General features: G+C 44.0%; 5 protein-coding genes across 5 annotated transcripts; 2 read left to right on the top strand and 3 right to left on the bottom strand.

Moving 5' to 3' along the window:
* Positions 1 to 4,236: 4,236 nt before the first annotated feature.
* E1B28_009144 (uncharacterized protein) lies at positions 4,237 to 4,970 on the bottom strand (the record flags this gene model as incomplete). The annotated part of the gene is made up of 4 exons (XM_043154012.1): positions 4,237 to 4,479; positions 4,533 to 4,647; positions 4,704 to 4,779; positions 4,841 to 4,970. The coding sequence occupies 4 exons, from the start codon at positions 4,968 to 4,970 to the stop codon at positions 4,237 to 4,239; spliced, it is 564 nt and encodes a 187-aa protein (XP_043009299.1).
* A 3,305-nt stretch (positions 4,971 to 8,275) lies between these two features.
* E1B28_009143 (uncharacterized protein) lies at positions 8,276 to 9,376 on the top strand (the record flags this gene model as incomplete). Its single annotated transcript, XM_043154011.1, has 4 exons — positions 8,276 to 8,419; positions 8,484 to 8,697; positions 8,759 to 8,914; positions 8,964 to 9,376. The coding sequence occupies 4 exons, from the start codon at positions 8,276 to 8,278 to the stop codon at positions 9,374 to 9,376; spliced, it is 927 nt and encodes a 308-aa protein (XP_043009298.1).
* Positions 9,377 to 9,848: 472 nt separating this feature from the next.
* On the top strand, positions 9,849 to 10,468 carry E1B28_009142 (uncharacterized protein; the record flags this gene model as incomplete). The annotated part of the gene is made up of 3 exons (XM_043154010.1): positions 9,849 to 10,097; positions 10,170 to 10,190; positions 10,277 to 10,468. The coding sequence occupies 3 exons, from the start codon at positions 9,849 to 9,851 to the stop codon at positions 10,466 to 10,468; spliced, it is 462 nt and encodes a 153-aa protein (XP_043009297.1).
* A 685-nt stretch (positions 10,469 to 11,153) lies between these two features.
* On the bottom strand, positions 11,154 to 11,401 carry E1B28_009141 (uncharacterized protein; the record flags this gene model as incomplete). The annotated part of the gene is made up of 2 exons (XM_043154009.1): positions 11,154 to 11,250; positions 11,304 to 11,401. The coding sequence occupies 2 exons, from the start codon at positions 11,399 to 11,401 to the stop codon at positions 11,154 to 11,156; spliced, it is 195 nt and encodes a 64-aa protein (XP_043009296.1).
* A 100-nt stretch (positions 11,402 to 11,501) lies between these two features.
* E1B28_009140 (uncharacterized protein) lies at positions 11,502 to 11,898 on the bottom strand (the record flags this gene model as incomplete). Its single annotated transcript, XM_043154008.1, has 2 exons — positions 11,502 to 11,620; positions 11,679 to 11,898. The coding sequence occupies 2 exons, from the start codon at positions 11,896 to 11,898 to the stop codon at positions 11,502 to 11,504; spliced, it is 339 nt and encodes a 112-aa protein (XP_043009295.1).
* Positions 11,899 to 19,790: the final 7,892 nt, after the last annotated feature.

Here is a 19,790-nt window from a genome sequence, read left to right as displayed (position 1 = left end):
GCTACGTCAGCAAGAATCGTCACAGTTGGAATGCAAGTCAGTACCGTCGTCGATCATCCAGCCTGTCCGGATTGTGCACTAATGACAAAATATGGTTCGCAGGGGCAGGTTTCCGTCTGCTTAACGAGCAACCCACATCTGCGAACCAACGTCCAAGCCTCGGTGGTTTTTTTTTCTCAATCTAAATCTATACGTGAGAATGCTTGGGCAATGATTAGCCACAAATGACAATGGCGACCGGGCAGCAGTGTTGAGCAGACAATGATAGGGAAGGGACTGTGGACCCATCCATATCAATGACAGTTTAACATTCATTCAGTGTAACTCCCCTCTGGAACAACGTTGTTGTATACCAACGGTATATCTATGCAGCAACATCAGACGGTGAAGAAATAGGTGGGATTCGGAAAGGGTGTTGGAGAGCAAACTGACAAAAAATGCTCCGATACTAAATACTATGATGATGGTGGTGCAGAACAAGGTGTCACAATACAATGAATTATGACTCGGAAGCCCTGAAGGTTGACAAACAAGTTGCAAACAAGTGAGCTCTTGTTTGAGTGGCACGGCAGGTGTTAACATGTACATAACATGATGTTAAAGCTACAACTCAGAAGAACCGTGGGCTGAACTGGGCACATGAAAGTTCATTGTGGAGTAAGATGATATGTTGTTGACACAGCTCAACCCCAAGCATGCACGAGCAATGATTAAGGTTGGTGCCATACCCTGGAAAGAAAAATAATCAGAGCAACTGGAAGGTAAAGGGTGGTGTAAATTCTCATACAGCAGACAGGACAATCAGAGGGAAAGCTTCCATAGGGACTTGGGATGGAGAGAATCCATTCTGGATGCTCAAAGTTACAATTATTGTCAGAGGATAAAGCATCCCAGATTCAAGACTGTCACAATAAAATTGTAAGTGCAGGCAGGTGGGAATTAGGGATGGAAAAACTGACATGATTCTGATTATAAACATCAACCTTGGGCTGATGCCACCCTTGAATGCTTCAATATGACTAATCCACCATATCCGTCCAGCTTCATGAAAGTCCACCTCAGTAAAAGTTAATCCATGGGCACCACAACTCCCAACCACTTACCTGTTAATAAAGTGAACACTAAATTGCAGGTTGCACTCATAATAAGACCCACAACTTGGATAGTTGCACCCTTTTCATACAAGATAAAGTTTGATTCAAGGCCTAGATTTCTTGAGCCTATAATAATGTAGATTGCTCCAATGCTAGCAATTACTTCAAGTTATAGTAGCAGCATCTAAGTCAAGAGTTGTCTGTATGGAAACAAGGACTACTCACCATTTATTGAAAATGAGGCAAAAATCAGAGGTATTAGAATTCGTTTGATAGATCCCCAAACAAGGTAGCATCTATGTATCTGTTCCTCATTAGTGTAAAAAGCTGGCCAGTAAGCTAGTAAACAGTGCTTACAAGGATGAAATCTGCAACTACACTGACATTGCAAATAATTATAATTTGTCAGGCAGAGTCTATATTTCTTTGAGAAGCTTACTTGGCAAGGATAGGTAAGCTGGAAGAGAGTGCACTATATAATGTTTATAAGCTGAGCTCAAACATAAACTGTTGACTTACACTCCAACAGTTTTGAGTATGTTGTGCTTTCGGAAATTGTGTAGAGGAAGGAGATCCTGGAACTTGATGGTTCTGAATTCCACAGTAGACATTTGTAGCATCTTGATTGTCTCTAAAGCCACCATACTTGTTGATACCACAAAAAGTATTATTATGAATGAGATATAAAGACTTTGAAGGTGAAATCCAGGTCCTCAGCACAAGATATAAATGCATAGACTGAAAAGTAGAACATACACCCCTGGTATGAAAACTGAGCTTGAGGTGTTGAATTCCAAAAAGCAGAAGAAGCAGACCATAGACAAGATACATTACCTGTCATATTGCCTCACATTAGCTGCACAGTGTATATAAAATGAGGGATTAAAAGCTCACTGAGAGTGTAATGCTGGGGTAAATAATCACTTGAAGAAGGCTAAAATTTGGAAGCTCAGATTGGGCCATGAGAGGCAATTCATTTGAAGTGGTTGTTCATATAAGAGAAATTTGTTCTGAACTCATGACTGAGCTTTTATTACATGATCCAACATCTGAAAAAGAGCTAATTCTATATACTGACTCTTCTGGCTCCATCATCTTCTAGCCCTACCATTTTTGGTCATTGTTCCATCTGGTGTTTTTCATTGTGTGTCAACTGAACCCCACAGAAGGGAATCTATCTTGTTGGTAGTAGACAGGCAGACTGCTTAGTATATAGATTCTAGACCTAGTGTATTCTTTTTTTGGACATCACATTATTAGAGATTTACATTTATTCTTGGACCACATGGGATACCAAAGAACCCCACATATATAATCTTATATGATGTATGCTGGCACATTTATGAACATCGGAGGAATGATGATGAGCTTTAAATTGTCAAATTCAGGAAAAACTGGCCTAGTACATGATAGGCGACAGGCGTAACCTTTCTGCATTTAAAAACAGTGGACAAGACGTACAAATCTGCGGATCGATGTAACTTTCTTTGGCAGGTCGTATTCTCGGTTTGACACATCTGGCACCATGAGTCAACGCCACACGGTTTGCCACAGTTTTGCTTTCATCCACACCACATCATGATTGGAAGAAGAACACCGTTCTTTTGAGAACTCTCGTCATGGCGCAGGAGAAAGAGATACCGTGGCCGGCCATACGTGCGCATTTGTCTTGTTTTGTTTTTGGCGGCGTCTCTCACCATCGACCCTTGCTATTCGATAATATTCGTTCCGGGTTTGAAGAAGACAATCCCGAAATCACATACTCTTTAGCGAGGACCCGTATGGATCATAGCTAGATTCATCAGGAACTTACCAATTTGGTGGTGGGGACTTTTTACGGCTTTTTGGGGCCTGTACAAGCCAACAAGTCGCCAGCCACCAGTCATGTCTGATTCCCGACCAGCTCCATTTTGCTCGGGTCCGTCCGCCAAGATTTTCTGGTCAACATACATTTTTGAGATAACCTCCGCTGCTGGGGGTCCTTGGTGAGCAAATAACATATTTTAGACTTTAGACAAGTTGTTTTAAATCTATTTTATGGAGTATAGCTGCGATGTACAGACAAGCTGGTGGACTGCTGAACTTGTGAGCTGGTCAAACCGGCTGAAAAGCCCCGAAAAGCCCTTAAAAGCCGAGAAAGCTCACCACTAAATTGGGTAAGTTGCTGATGAAGGCTGCATATCTTTCACATTCTGAACATGTTACGGACGGACGGGGTTTTCTTGTTACGTTGCTCATGGGCGAAAGGGCAATTCAATCCTGAGAATTTGGCTTGGGAGACGATTGAATGGTGGTGCCCTCTCAAGATCTCATCCCCAGGAAAAATGACTTTACGAAATAGGGGGAAGTCCTGTCAACGAGAATGTTGTGGCTATTGGAACGGTCTCTTTGGATTCAACGCATTATCTGTTGCCTGTAGTCCATTCATCAGCATTTTGGCACTTTGATTGCCGCGGGTTTTCTTGGGTTGTGCAACCCAAGAAAACCCGGAACAACCGACAACCACGCCATCAGCAACCCCAGTCCATTTATTCGCAATCGATTGATGGACCTGTCTGACCACCCAAATCTCTACCATTAAACTTTACCACTCACCATAAGACCATTCTAGATTATAGTAATTCTTTTCATTCATCCTTTTGGCAGAATTTAAACTCATGTATAAATAAAATTATTGATTAATGTACAATTTATATATGTGGATTGTGAGGTTGTGTGGAATTGTCGGGTGGTGCGGTTGTGTGACCATCCAAAAACCCGCCAAAACCCACCGAAACCCGGGGCAGCCGCGCCATCAAAGTGCCCAAATGCTGATGTTGCATGGCACTATCAAGTTAACGACTAACGGATAGTGATTGGCCCGGGCCGTGAAATTGCCAACGTCTCCCGAATCATATCATGAGCCTGCTCTGGCTGTCGTTCTCGCCGAAAGCTTGGTGCAAAAGTTGCGCCTGGGAGAGCATGCAAACCGTAACAACTTGGTCATGGTTCGCGGGCGGGGGCTGCTCTGCAAATACATAATCCGGTCGGTAATGTACATCAAAATCTATAATTTAACCTTAACGAAACGAGGAAATCATGAAAGCATCTGCCAGTAGTTTGGAAGACACCGCATGCGAGCATCTCGACGTGGCATTAGAGGTCATACCACATTTACTGCCTGAAAAGCTCTGGGGAGAGGTTTGACGTGATCACCTTCTATCACGGAGGTGTGACGACCAACCGTTGGCACCGTTGACAGTCGGGAAAAGTACGATGACCTTTGAGTTGGTTGGAGGATCGAGTGCAAGAATAGGCTAGAGTGAGGTGGCTGAGTCACGCTCCCATCCCCCGAGAAACTGACGCCGAGACGTAGACGAACGATAATCAAAGTAGGTGCAATTCCCTATGTTAACCGACATTAACAAAAGACAAAAGAGGGGAAGTAAAACGACCTACAGCAGCTAAGACGACCAGATTCAAAGTGTCCAAAGGGATTTGATAATCGGGAAATGCATTCGTGATGCTCAGATGTACGATCATCGTGAGTGGGTAAAGCATCCCAGATTCGAGGCTAGGTTGGTGCGTGAGCGCCTTGAAAGGATGGTTGGAACCAGAAAAAGACCGGACATTATCTTGTTCACAGCTGTCAGAACATGAGTCTTGGACGATCTAACACCTCGAGCAATCCACCATATCCGTCCAGCTACAAAGCGTGAACCGCGTAAGAATTCGTGCTCCCACACATCGCAACTTGAGTTGCTTACCGGCCAACAGGGTCAACGCCAAATTCGAGGCCGCACTTATTATCATACCTATGGCTAGAATATACGCTCCCTTGTCGACCAAGGTAACGTTCGACTCCATCCTTGTACCCCGTATACCGGTGATAAACATGATCAATCCAGTGCTAGAAATCACTGGCAGCGGTGTATGAGGCGACAGTGAACCATAAGAAAAGATAACTCCACTTGCCATTCACTAGCAACGAGGCAAAAATCAACGGTACTAGTATCCGTCTCGTAGATCCCCAAACAATGTAACATCTATGTATCTGTTCTTCAGTGTATCAGCGTATTGAATGTACCTGGATCGCAGCGAACGATATCCTTACGAGGATGAAATCTGCAGCTATACTGTCATCGTATGCAATTGTCAGGCAAGGTATATGTGTCTAATACGGACTTACTTAGCAACAACAGGGAGACTGAACTTGACCGCGCTGAGCTATGTACATGAGCATTGCGCCTGAACCTGAACAAAGCACTCACTATAAGGCGGTTCTAGAAGGGTTGGATTTTAGGAAATTGTGTAGAGGTAGAAAATCCTGTGTCTTTGCGGACTTGAATTCCACGACAGACTGGCTCAACGCCGACGTGGTCTCTACAGCGACCATGCCTGTCGATATCACAAAGAGAGTAATTGTCGACCAAATATAGATGTTGTGACGCCGTATTTCGACCTGGTGCAGTACAATTATGGAAAGAAAAAAGAGCGCGATGTAGAAACCTGATTTAGAATGAGGTTGAGATCGTTTTAATCACTTGTCGGAAGGTGAAACTCGCCATAAACAATACACATCATCTATTGCCCATCGTCAGCACGGGTCACAAGCTATCGCAGTAGACTCACCATAACCGTCACGATGGGCGATACCACAACTTGACCAACTTCAAGCAGCGGGAGATACTGACGATATTGATCTGAGTCGAGCGTCGACATGCAGGTAGAAGTTGGGCGAGGATCAAGATAAAAGGCCTACTTCTGCTCAAGTTTTGTAGGAGCCTGCAATCTTACCAACCGTATGGGTTTTTGAATCACAAGAGATATATCATAGATAGGACAACTTGACGGCTCCAGAAACACCGGTTGCAGATCGAACAGCATTGAGCCCCGATGGCGTCCAATAGCGCTGGGAATCTGAAAGAGGATCCCGCAACAGTCACTGTCTCATTGAAGGCCTGTTTGAAACCCACTAGGATGCGGAAGATGAATGCTGTGTGCTGTCGATATCCAGTGTGGCCGCAGCGGCCAGCTAGCCTTATTCAGAGCGAAGAGAAGAGTTTTATGATCTTAGTTGCCAACGAGTCATGTAAACCGACGCCGAACCAAAACTTCACCCAAAATGGAATCCTATATTTATCGTGGCGTGCATACAAACGTCTGTGTGAGCAGATAATGGCCTTGCTTCGCACTGAAACGAGACTGGAGGTATGGTGGTCGAGATGGAAGAATGAGGGTATGAGATAGAAACCAAACGAACCGTCCCCTTATTCCCAGAAAAGAAGGCATTAGTGGCTTCTTGCTAAGTCATGTCATTCTGGCGAAGAGATGGGTGAGAGGAAGAAGGTGCGGGCCGTGCGCCTGACTCTGGGATAAATAAACACGGCGAGTGTTTTTTTTTCTGAACCATTCCCTTCACCATGCCTATTGAATTCCATTCTCAGATTATTCCAACTCATTGCTCCTCTTGTGGAAAATTTAGTCGGTGAGTTGGGAGAGGATGGCAGTGAAGGTGAATATGGGCTCTTTTTGTGCGAGGTCTAGATCTAACTCTCCAATAACTTCCCGTTACATGGCAGGGACGCTTTCGATGAACTGTACAGCTCAAGAGGTACCTACTGTTGTCGACGGATGGTGTTGACTCATATCCACTTGATCGAAAAACTTTTACATGTGCGTCTCGTTGTGGCCGTCATTCTTTCGGACATTCCAACTGATTACATCTATCTGCAGCAATGGAGAGGCCTCTAGAACTCAACTATCCTATTGAGGTACCAGTCGACTGGCAGCCTTTCAAACTGTCATCACTTGACCGATACAAAGTGGAAACATCAGCACACGGACATTCAGCTGTGGTCAATCCTTATCATTGCGGTAGGACAATATCTACGTCGGATATACTTAGCTTCGCTTTCCTTCTCATCATCTCTGCGCACTTAGTACTTGATAGTCGTATGATGTAGATTAGGTAGGCTTCTTGATCGATGTCACCGACCGTTTGACAGATCTCATGATATTATCATTCAAGCCAGTGCCGATCATACTTTCTGAAAAATGATTCTACCAACTCTTATGCAGATAACAAACGTGTACAATATCCTGTGTAATCTAGTAGGCATATGTATACTATTCTAGAACCCATGCTAGGGTGATATCCTACGAGTTACTCGTTTAACCACCATCTAGCACCTCGATGTCGTGGCGAGGAATCATCTTGATGCGAAAGGGAACGGACGAACGACGTGAAAGACCATCGTATTTCTTCCAATCGATAGGTTCGCCCGTTCATATCGAATGCCCAGAGGAGCCGAGCAATGATTTGACGTTCAGCGACCCGCATTCCTGGGCAGCAAGGACCTCTGAAAAATGCACGAACACCGAGGAACGCCACTCATCCAACACGAACATCCAGTGGTCACGCCCATACGGCTCGAAAGATTAGCAGACTCGGATGAGAGCGAGATGTAGATGTTCAAAACAAGAAACAGTGTTCTTTGAAATAAATTGTCCCGCAGGATGTGAAATCAGTGTTGTTAACGTGAGGAGTACCGAGCCAGAGTGGGATGTGACAACGTTCGACTTCCTTGATGATAGCGTGGAGATATGGGAGGTACTTCTTCGATGCTTGGGAGACAGTCGCGGCCTACGACATGATCGAGTTTTTCTTTTGCTTCTTCTGCATTTCGGGGTACGCTGGGATCAAGGTCGAAAGCCACTACATGATAAAAGCAGTCTATAGAAACACGGTGAGTACAAAGGAGATAGTAACATAGGCAGACGAGTTCTCACCGTTTCGTCACCACTAATCATGAACGCAGAGCAGAGGATAGCCATATCGAGGTGGTCGAGCTGCTCCGCCTCCTTGACCTCGATGGGGTGTTTAACAAACGGTCAGGAACCTGCGTTCACACGAGCCTCGATTTCCGATATCATTCCACCATAAGTATCAACGATCTCCCTGTGAAGCTGCTGAGCCCTGCTAATCACATAGTTTCCGGGAATCTTTTGGAGAAGCGGAACAAAATCAGTAAAGTCGGAGCTGAGTTGAAGACAGGTACAGTGCTGTTCATGAACGTTTCATGAACGTTTGAACACACGAGTATCTGTGGCGGACCACCGGGCCGGTCGGAGTTGGTCAGAGCGCACTTGTAACCTCTCTCTTATTTATTTTACTTTTCGCTTTACCTTCGACACATTCCATGACCTTGGTCAACACAGACTTACCTGGACTCCATCTGATCTCAAGAGGGAAAGTTCGGGATATTTACTCGACGTCTTCTCCCGAACATCTTCTCTTTGTTGCGACAGACCGAATCTCCGCCTACGATGTCATCTTGAAAAATGTAATCGCAAGCCCCGGTTCCCAACTCTCGTCCCGTATACACTGGATCATAATTTTACATGTAGGGAATTCCGGACAAAGGCAAACTGCTCACCCAGATATCGTTGTTCTGGTTCAAAAAGCTGGAACATATTATTCCGAATCACTTCGTCACGGCGAACATCGATGAGATGCCCGGAGAGGTGAAACAGCTCAAGGATCAATTAGAGGCCCGTACGATGCTTGTGAGAAAAGCAAAGGTGGTTCAGATTGAAGCGATTGTGCGAGGATACCTGACTGGTGCCTGTTCATCCCAAGTTGACTTTTGTGCAATTTATTAATTCTTCATCGTGTTGTACAGGTTCTGCTTGGTCGGAATACAAAAAGTCTGGCACCGTACATGGAATATCGCTCCCAGGAGGTCTCAAAGAATCACAAAAGTTGCCAGAGCCCATGTTTACTCCTTCAACGAAGGCAGAACAAGGAGCCCATGACGAGAACATATCTCCCGAACAAGGTACCCATATGTCTTTTGAGACTGGGTCATTGTCTCACGATTGATCCAGCTGCAAAACTGCTTGGCGAAGAACTTTACACTCAAATATCTCAAGCCTCTCTCAAACTCTATTCGGAGGCAGCAGCATACGCGCACTCTAAGGGACTCATTCTTGCAGATACGAAATTTGAATTTGGTCTCGTGTCGCCCCCATCTTCTGGCTCTGAGACACTTATCCTTGTCGATGAAGTGCTGACCCCTGATTCCTCGCGCTACTGGCCGTTAGAGGGTTATGAACCAGGCAAAGCTCAGCCTAGCTTCGACAAGCAATATCTGAGGGATTGGTTGGTCTCGGTCGGTTTCCGGAAAGGCCTAGAGAGTGGAAGGGCAGGAGAAGAAGGCCAGGGCTGGTTAATCGATGAAGATGTTGTCAGAGAAACCAGAAAGCGGTATGAAGAGGCTTTGAATCGGCTGATGAGCTAATTGCTTAGATGAAATGGACGAAATTATCACGCTTTGTGTCCCTCGACATCTCACATGGCGTTACGCGGACTCCGAAGAGTTCCTGTGTCTCGTTCCCTCCGGCATCTCAATCGATCACGACGTGGTGATGATCGCGTTCTTTATTTACTCCCACTTACACTCTCCGTCTCCCTACTCCTGTGTTGGTTTTCAAAGCACAAGGAAATGTTTTTGATCTCAGGAGGCTTGAGAGTGCTCTGCGGCTCCAACTGAGAGACAAGATAGCGTTATATAATAGACTCTAGTGCACTGGGGTGTGTTTTTAACAAAAATTCAAGCGTTTTCCTCCCTCTTTGTCAACAATGACCACCATTCCTCTCGCTTTTGTAGACCATAACATTCTCAAGGGGCCGTCTAGGTGAGTGCGACTTTGCTAGGAAGGTTAACTTTCAATTGACATACCTCTTCCGACGCTCTCGTCGTCTATTGCGGGATGATCATCGATGTGGATGGTTTCGGAACTCACGAGGATACTACCGAAGTCTGTCTCGACGCCCTTCTGGAGGCTTGCGGGGCATTCAGCTATTATAGCAACTTAACGAGAATACGAACAAGCCTTCATCTGGGTGACCTTCATCCAGTGCCTAGCCAGAAAGAACCGGACGTTGAGTATGTAAGCTTAGCCGCCGAAGTCTTACTCGAGTACGCTTTTCAAGTCTGTGGGCCCGTCATCGGATCTAAGGTGAGCCCTCGTCACATCAATCCCTTCGTCGTCAATCAGCTAAATCCCAAGTCCTTCCTCCATTATTAATAGGTGGCAGAAACTGCTGAGAGTGTAAGTCTGTCGAATTATCAGTGGGATTCCGTCGATGTGGCCTGATTTCACCTCGTTATTATTTTTTTCTGATCACCTCTATACAGCTTCCCGACCGAGAAGATCTCCCATCGCAGACTATAGCTACTCCTTTAGAAGACGCACAACACATTGGTTTTCCCCTCGCCCAATTCCCACAACCACCCTCATTTTTCGCAAAATCTGAAAGCACGAAATCCGGATACGGCAAGCGTCACGGAGTCATTTTTGACTTTCCACGGGCTGGGAGGGAACTGTAATTAAAGCAAAATTGTTCTTTTCACCGGCTGTGCTTTTCCGAGCCTTCCAACTTTCTGTTAGGGTTCGATTTTTTCTTCTAGAGGACCGTGTTCTAGTCTGTCAATCTTGTATATTAAATCTCTGTATCATGTACATCTGTGTTGTATCATAATCCATGTGGTTAATTATGACCATAAAACCATAAAACCAAGCACCTCGTTAGGCCCTATCACCAAGCACCCGCGCCCCTGCCGAACCTCCTCTCAAACAAACTGGCACAGGAACTGCTTTGCATGGCTGTAGAGTCAGAAAATGAGTATACGGAAGGCTCTCGTCACGGTTGAATGGCACTTCTTACCGACTCATTAAACCAGACGTGAACGCAGTTGCAGGTTCAATTTCCTTTCCGTCATTTCCAATAGCTTTTTGAATTCGAGTTACATTAGTGAAGGAACTGTCTTCCACGAATTGGGCTCCTAAGGGAATAACATGAAGAGGGCAATTGAGAGAAGAGGTATTCATCTGTGCTTACCAGGACACACTCGTCTTCCGAATACAAACGCGAAGTTGAGAGGATTAGCTTCAGGCAGTCTGCCATTTCAGCGGGCAGGAACCTCGAAGGATTAAAAGTATATGAATCCGTTCACACCTTCGAATCGTGCATGATGGCAATTCTCCCTAGGACAACGCCGTGTAATCTATCTATCAATCTTGTACTGCGATCGACGCTTTCATAATAGTCGTCTTCGTCTTTGACTTGCCAACCATGGGCCAATTCCACGGATTGTTTGAACCAGCATTTCTATGGACCTTCGTAAGTTTGAGACCGGATATTCTGCTGGTGAGTCAACGTACCTTCTAGCATGGTCAATGAACTTCTCTGGCTCGCATCTCAATAAGTCCAGTAGCACAACCGAATATCGTTCCTGCAGCTCCTGATACCTCTCCTGCATGTCGGGCTTGTACAAAGCGGATTAGAGCGTCTGATACTTGCGAAATCATGGGTGAGCCAAAGAGATGTTGAAAACGGCCAACTTACGCCCGACAAGCTCTTTATACATCCCAAACGACCGGCCGATCGGAGTATATGTTTGGCTTGCATTCGGGCAAATCTATCACGGATTTGGAACGATGATTCGGCGCGTGAACACGCAAATCTGGAAAAATGGGATCTAAAGTAAAAAGGACCGTCACTTGAACGAAGAAGAGGACAGGATAGCAGAAGCGCACCATATTTCTCAACCCACTTCATATGCCTGACCAATGCAGGCCCAATTCGCTGAAGTTGATGAAGATTTCCAGATATCAATGTCATAGGTGATCCTGGAGGAAAAGGAGGGGAATTTGTTTGACCTGGCCAATTTTGAAATGCGACGAAAATAAAAGGGATAGAGCGATTGTGGCAGGACATGCTAGTACTTCGTGACAGTCGTCCCCCGAACGGTGACATAGTCCGCAGAAGCCCGAGAAGAAAAAAAGTCGTTGTCTATTGCAATCGAAGACCGATTTTGTTCGTCCATGATTGCGCAATTCTAACTCCGTCATTGTCAACCGGCGCTATCGACCCTAACATCAAAGGACTCAACATCCGAATGCCTAATACACAAAATTTTGGGTGATAGTCTTGAGAGGAATCTGTAGAGAAGGATCTGGAGGACTTGGAGGACAGCGAAGAACTTGCAGGTTCTCAATGCAAGATGGTTGGAGATGGCACCTAGGCATAATGACGACTGGCGACAGTATCGGCGTCAGTCCCTCTCATTTTTGTCATCAATAGCCAACAGATTTTGTAGTCCATCAATGCACAACGGGTACCTAGTGAGTATTCAATATTCATGCCTTAGCTTCTAACGTTGAGCAGCTGCTATTAGTTTCTGAGGGTGTCAAAACATGGCTGTTCCACAAATTTTTGTCTCATTCCTTGGCCAAGTTTGGATCTCCCATTCATTCATATCTTAGTGAGGATAACGAAGGATCGATAAGCTTTTGTTAGCTGACCTAGGCAGTCCAGCCTTTGTAACCAAGCGGTACATCCAACCTGCAACGTCAGCTTTATCCACATGACCTTTCGCAGAGAAGTCGACTGTGTCTCACCAAAATGAAGAAGATCCAGATTCTACTCAAACCTTGGATTCTGGGCGATGTCTGGCAGCTTCTCAACGCCTCCGAAAGGAGTCAGGATCTTGATCAATGGCCCTTTCAACTTCCCCTTGTTCTTGACTCTGAACCCTTGGTGTGTTGATACGGATCGCATCGCCTGAAACTGTTCATCTACCGCCGCGTTTTTGGAATTCATATGCCTGGCGACCTCGCTCACACTGTCAATTGTTCGTTGAAATGACCTTTATTCGGGATCTGGGCGTTGTCCGCTTATTTCAAATGCAAGTCTGTTTTACATCGGTTGGTGTATGGTACTTACTACCCGTGTATCCGGCAAGAGTAGCACAAGAGTCGGGAAAACCGCTGCCACTGCCACCGCGCATCTGATATCGCTGATAGACATATGAGCTCGATCATTACCTCCCGAATCCGCGTTCTGAAACAGATTTGAAACTAGGCGGCAAAAGTCCTTTATTTGTCGACTCTACTGTCATTTCAGAAGCACAGCACCCTCAGAAAACCGTAAATGTGGGACAAACATGTGTTGAACTTGCATGTTTGCAAAATTTAGGAGATGATTTTCATGTAGGTTTTGACAGCATCCAGTATGTACTCTTCTACAGAATCAGAATATTTAGGTCATCCATCTCCAACTGATCGGTTTGGCCGCCTTGATTTTCAAACATTACAAACCAGACTTTTCATTGAATGTCGAGTGGCAGTTGAAGTGGCTATCCTTGAGTAATGATAAGTACCCGCAGTACAACAGCACTTTATTGTCTTCATATTAAGATAAAGGTGCCTGGTTCATGGGTCAGTGCTTTGAAATGGTTACAGGCCCTTTGGTGGGGGGGCTAATATCACTGTTATCAATGCAGATAATATTTTCTATATATTCATGGGCAGTGTATGCTTCCAAATTTGTAATGGCTGGAAACAGGGTGGGAGTATTGGCTTGAACATCCATCAAAGAACCTGATTTTCAGAATAAATTTCCTCTATATAAACAACTAGTTCAAATGAATCATTTTTCATGGCCCAATCTGAGCTTCCAAATTTCAGTCAGTATCTTCCCCTTCTTGAAGTGGGGCAAGTGATTATATCCCCCAGCATCACACTCTCTGTGAGTTTTATTCTTGTTTATACACAAGGCTGCAGCTAATCTGAGACAAAATGACAGGTTATGTATTTTGTCTATGGTCTGCTTCTCCTGCTTCTTGGAAACTTGGACTTGACAAAAGCTCAACTTTTATGCTAGGGTTATATGTTCTACTCTTTGGTTTATGCATGTATATGTTGCGACGGGGACCTAGTTTTCACCTTCAGAGTCTTTATACCTCACTCACAATAATCCTTTTTGGAGTATCAACAAGTATGGTGGTTGTAGAGACAGCCAGGACACTGCAACAGTCTGTTGTGGAATTCAGATCTGTCAAGACTCAGGATTTCCTCCCTCTTTCCAAACTTGAAAATCAGGACACAATCAAAACTATTATATAGTGAGTCAGTTGTTTCTGTTTGGGTTTGAGCTTAGCTCATTAGCAATATACAGTGTGCTCATGTTCAGCTTGCCTATCATCGGAAAGTAAGGTCATCTTAAAGGAATAGATTATAACTACCTGACATTTATTTGTGAAAATATTTAGCATAGCTGCAGATTTCATCCTGGTAAGTACACTGCTCACTATTTATAGTTTTATATACTAATGCTGAGGGCTAGATACATCGATGCTATCTTGTCTGGGGATCTACCAAACGAATTCTAGTGCCTCTGACCTTTGCCTCATTTGCAGTAAATGGTGAGTACAGGTTTTTCCTATAGAAATAACTCTTCTCTGATGCTGCTACTCCAAGTAACTTCTAGCATTGGAGCAATCGTGCTTATAAAAGGTTTTAGTGATTCAAGAATTGAATCAAACATTGTCTTGGTTGAAACAGGCCAAACCATTCAGTTTGTGTGTCAAATTTTGAGTGCAGTGTGTAATTTGGTGTTCACAGTATTGACAGGTGAGTGGTTTGTAGTTGTAGTATCCATGCATCAAATTCTACTTACATGACTTTCTTTAAGCTGGACGGATATGGTGGATCAGCTGTCCTATTCAAGCATTCAAGGGCAGTATCAATCCAAGGCTAGTGTTTGTAATCAAAATCATGTTGGTTGTTTCCATCCCTGATACCCACCTGCACTTACAATTTACATATGACAGTCTTGAATCTGGGATGCTTTATCCCCTTGCAATCATCATACACCTGAGTATTATAAATGGATTCCCTGTACATCATATTCCTATGGATCCTTTACCTCTTGTTTTCCTTGCAGCTGTAGGTAGATTTGCACCTTTTTAACCTTCAGCAGCTCTGACATATTTCTTTGCAGGGTATAGCACCAACTGTGATCATTGTATATGCACGTTTAGGGTTAAGCTCTGTCAACAACATACCTTCCTACTCTGAGATGAGCTTTCATGTGCCTAGTAATATTGCATCACATAGTCCTTCTGAGTTGTAATAAATCTAAAGAGATATATGAGTGCTAGAGCTGAGTCCTGCTGTTGTGCCTGCACACCAATTTTAATGAGATATAGAATATTTTCTGTTTCATAATAATAATATGGGTAAATCTGAAGAGATATATTGTCACAAACTGTTCAACTCAAACAAGCTAAACAATAAACAAGGGTGACTGCTGGAGTGACAAGAGTTATTCTAAGGTAAATACTTACAAAACAATACTGAGGGAGAGGTTCAATAGGCTTAAAGCAGGCTATAAAATCCACTAAGGGCACTGGAATAAGGCTGGAGAAGGCTGGACAGGAGCTAAGGCTCAACTGGAGAGAGAAAAAGAAACAGACAGACAGAAAAACAGACAGAACAGAAGGTTATAAAATTACAAGGCTAGGGATACAGCTGGTTACTTGGGCTTTATATACTACTAGGCTATCTACATGGAGATAACTGTGCAAAGCTATGAGTGACTGTGCAGTTACTGTGAACTGTGCAGGAGTCAGGACTGTGAACTGCGCAGAACTGTGGACTGTGAAATAAACTGTGGACTGTGGACTATGCAGGGCTAGGGAATATGGAAATTAGCTAGAATGTCCAGATGCCCAGCAAATTGATTTTTAGGCTTCCTTTGAGTCTTGGAAAGTGGACAGTTCATGATATTACCCCCTTCTTGAGGCTAAAATTATCCTTCATGCTGAGTGGTGTTGTAGCTGTTGTGATTTATTTGCAAACTGTACCCAGGATTATGGAAAAGGGCAAATTTTGGAATAAAAACAGCTAAATTGATGTATGTTGTGCTGAAAATGTGCTTTAAACCATAGAAAAAATAGCCAACACCTTTAGGGTCTTCCTCAATGTTATTCTGTCAAAGTCCGGGCTGGGGGAAATTCGATTTTCATGGTTAAACGTGAAAATTGGCGTTGTTTGGCGATTTTGGCGATATACTTTTGTTTAAAACGCATGTGGCAAATTGCGGGTGGCTGTGATTGAATGCTGGTCAAAGCGCTGGTAAGTGTGCAAATGCGGCGATAATGCGACTTAGTTGACTATGCTACAAGGTTCTTTTTGCACTTTAAACAGTGCTATGGAGCGATATTTATCGTATTAAGAACTAGAGTGAGCCCAAATTGCTAGTTAAAGCTAGTGCCGCTAGTAGAATGTGCCATAGGCGCAGCTAGACCAGTTAGAGAGAGCCGTAGATTGTGTCAGAAAACTGTATGACTGTTCGAAACCTGTAGAACGCTATGAGCAGAGGACTTAAGTGGTAATTCACCGAGTTCTACTCTCTACATTCTACTATGCACTGGCATATCAAGGGATTGTACTATTAGGAGACTTGTAGTCTTCACAGAACCGGTCATAGCAGAACTTAACGAAGTCTAAAGACCTTCATACTAGGAGTACCTACTTCTATGGGGGATTTAGTTGACAAAAAATTGGATATAGGACCATGCAGACTAGGAGAAATTTGATATGACTCTAGATCGAGTCCTGATCTGAGGAAAAGACAAAAAGACAGGAATACAGATACCAGATCACAGATAGAGTACCTAGGAACCAGGCAGGAATGAACAATGGATCTCGGAGTCCGCACTGTTCATGTGCTACGGCGATTCGGAACTCTGGATCCATATGTTGGAACTACTTGGACACACAAAGTCCATATGATTTGATAACGTCAAAATGCAGGATAAGGTCCGTAGGCAGGAAATACCATATGGTACGCCTATGTAGGTCCATTCTACATGCTGAAACAAGAATGAAGAATGGTCCAGATTGGTCCAAAACATATGATTCGAATATGGAAAAGCTCCATAGACAAGATTCTGCACATGTAGCAGTCCCTAGTGATAAGACTCTGCATGGATTCGTAGCTACAGTAACGGCACTAAAAAACTACTACTAGGTGCAGCAAAACACACTCCAAGCACGAAGTGCGCAAAACCAAACCCAACACTAGCAATTAGCGTAGTTGATTTGTGGAGGTCGGTATCAATGGACGCTCTCAGCAAGGTTTACTGAGAACTCTAAGATAAGACTTCAAGGGTGGGGCTTTATATGGTTCAAAACAAATTCAAATTCTGTGTTCACAAGTCAAAATGACAAAGGCTTTCTACGAAGTTCACTACTTCGAGGAGGTGTTCAATTCTTTCTAAGTTCAAATAGAACTATCAAATTCAATTCAAATTCGAGTCAAAGTGACTCTACAAGTTCAAAGTTTCCAAGTACCAAAGTGGCAACAATTTCAAATCAAATTCAAAGTTCAAATCTAATCTTTTCCAAATACAAACACCAACTTCGAAGAAGTGGGGCAAAGTATGAGCCAGAGTCCCCTAGTGAAAGCACTTAGGCTTCTGTCGTAGGTTACTGGGGAAATACTGCTGCTACCACCCTTCCTTATATACGCCTTTTCGAATAAATAATAATCAAACGTCGAAGATATGATAAAAAGTCGAAAATATAGAGAAATCCCTTTCAGAGATACCAAAGTACCCTTAATCAGGTATAGTATACGTCAATTAGATATCAAACTGTCCAGAATATAGTATTCCTTATTCCTTTTCCTCATATTTTCTTTATTCCTGTTCCGAGTCGGATATCTTTGACATTTGCATGTGGATACATCCTGACCCCTTTTTGTTTCCAAGGCGAGTCCCCATGTGCTCCCTTGTTCTCTCTTGTTCTATCCGATCTGGAATAGTCCAAAACTGCTCGATCTACATTCCAGGGATCGTTCCTAATGGTTCTTTCCTGGTAGAATGTCCTTTCTGACCGGACATCGTCGACATCCGCCCCTTTTCTTGTTTCCAGCTGTAAGTTACAGCCACCGGCATTGTTTCTGTTCCTTAAGTCCGAAGTGGACTTTAGATAGTTACATCCGTCCGATTGTTACTTCCAGATGTACTTCTAAGAGTTGTTTCCGTCTTTTCAACCAATATCGAAGAAATCAATAAATTGATAGTAAAATCAAGTGTCCCCATGTTTGCTACAGGTAATTGTGAGTGAGACGAGGCCTATCCAAATGAACGAAGGTTTTTAAAGGCTGCTTCATCAGTTCCTACAGGTTTCGGAACGTCGAAGACTCTCATCTATAGGGTGTTTCGTACTTTCTGTACTTCGGATAACCCGCAAATAGACCCGTGCTTTGACTAGCAGCTTGGGCTTGCTCTAATCCTCATATTATGTTCCCATTTTTGATTATATTATATATAAAAATGTTAAAAATGCGTTTATTTAGGTACTAGTAGATTATATCCGCGATATCTCCCCCTAACAAAAGAAAGGACTGTCCTCAGTCCATATTATCTTTGTCCGGAGTCAATCCGCAATGTCTACGACCTGTTTCGCAATGTTCTTTGGTTGATTAGACCTCCTCGAAGTCCAAAATTTCTTTCCCGAGGACTCTAAGTCCCCACATCAATCGGTTCCTTCATATATCTCGCTTAGAAGCGTTATCGATATCAAATTGAATTGATTATGCACTAGCGAGTTAGCCATCAACTCGTTTTCGAGATCTGTAGCTAAGGTTTCCTTATTTAGAACTTTCCCACTCCACTACTTCCGCGAGAGGTATGTTCAAAATATTTCTAAGTCAATTCGGGGTTTGCTGATCGCCCCTTTTATATTTTCAAGGTTCAAGGGTTCGTTTTCCAACTCTCCTCCCTCCCTTTTTCTACCATGTCTTCCTCTTCGTCGCTTTCGGGCCTTTCGCCAGCGGCGCTCAGCAATCTTTCGTCCTTCAATGAGGCCATGTTCACAATACACCGCACATTCAGCGACGCAATCACGTTTCCTCCCTCTGAAGAACTTTCACGCGACGGACTCCTCCTCTGTGCTCTCAAGCATTGCGGAACAGAGCTGGTACGTGTTATTTTCCTGTCTATTCTTTTCTGTTTCATTTCTGACGCGTTTCGCACTCTAGGAACGCTTGGCTTTCGAATTCCGCAAGTTTTCGTTTCATCGAAGCTTCCCTCCTGCAGTGGGATCGATCCTTTCTGCTGCCTCAAGGATAGCGAATTCTCAACGTTACGAAGCTTTCTGGGTGCTTTCTGCTGATGAACTCGCCACTTGGGCGACATATAACCTTGTGCGTTCCATATTTCCTTTCTTTTGTCTTCGATACTAACTGTCTTCCGTAGCCTCAACATAACTTTAAGGCTGCGCCTTCCGTCAACTTTCTATACGACGTTCTCCCCGATCTTGAACTTCGCCCTTACTCTCCCTGGCATCCCGGATACCGAATGGTCCACATGATGTCTTCAAAACGACGCCGGTCTGAAGAGAACGACAAGAAGGCCTCTTCCTCTGAAGTCGAAATCGTCGACGATCCCCCGGCGAAACGTCTCAAACAGACCGCTATGCGCAAGGTAAGCCGTCATTTCCACTCTTAGACTTCTTCTAACCATTCTATAGCCAACGTCGAAGAGATCCAAGGCAGTAGTCTCTTCTGAGGAAGAGGAAGACGAAATCGAGTCTGAAGAGGACCTGAAACCTTCTCCTTCCCCAGAAGTAAGTTCACTTAATATTTTCCTTCTTTCTCAAGGCTAAACAATATCTTCGTAGCCGCTTACCAGCCTGTCAAAGAAAGATCCCCCTCCGCCTTCGAAAAAGCAACTGGAGGTGGTCATATCCCAACGTCCGCTCCCTAAGCCTTTGCCTAAGCCGGCACGTTCTCTGGTAAGTCTCTTATTCTTTTCTGTTTCTTACTATTCTAATAATTGGAATAGATTCCGCCCT

This window comes from Marasmius oreades, chromosome 5, assembly GCF_018924745.1.
Source record: "Marasmius oreades isolate 03SP1 chromosome 5, whole genome shotgun sequence".
NCBI lineage: Eukaryota > Fungi > Basidiomycota > Agaricomycetes > Agaricales > Marasmiaceae > Marasmius > Marasmius oreades.
Note: the sequence above shows the minus strand (reverse complement) of the source record. Positions and strands in the feature narration are given on the sequence as shown.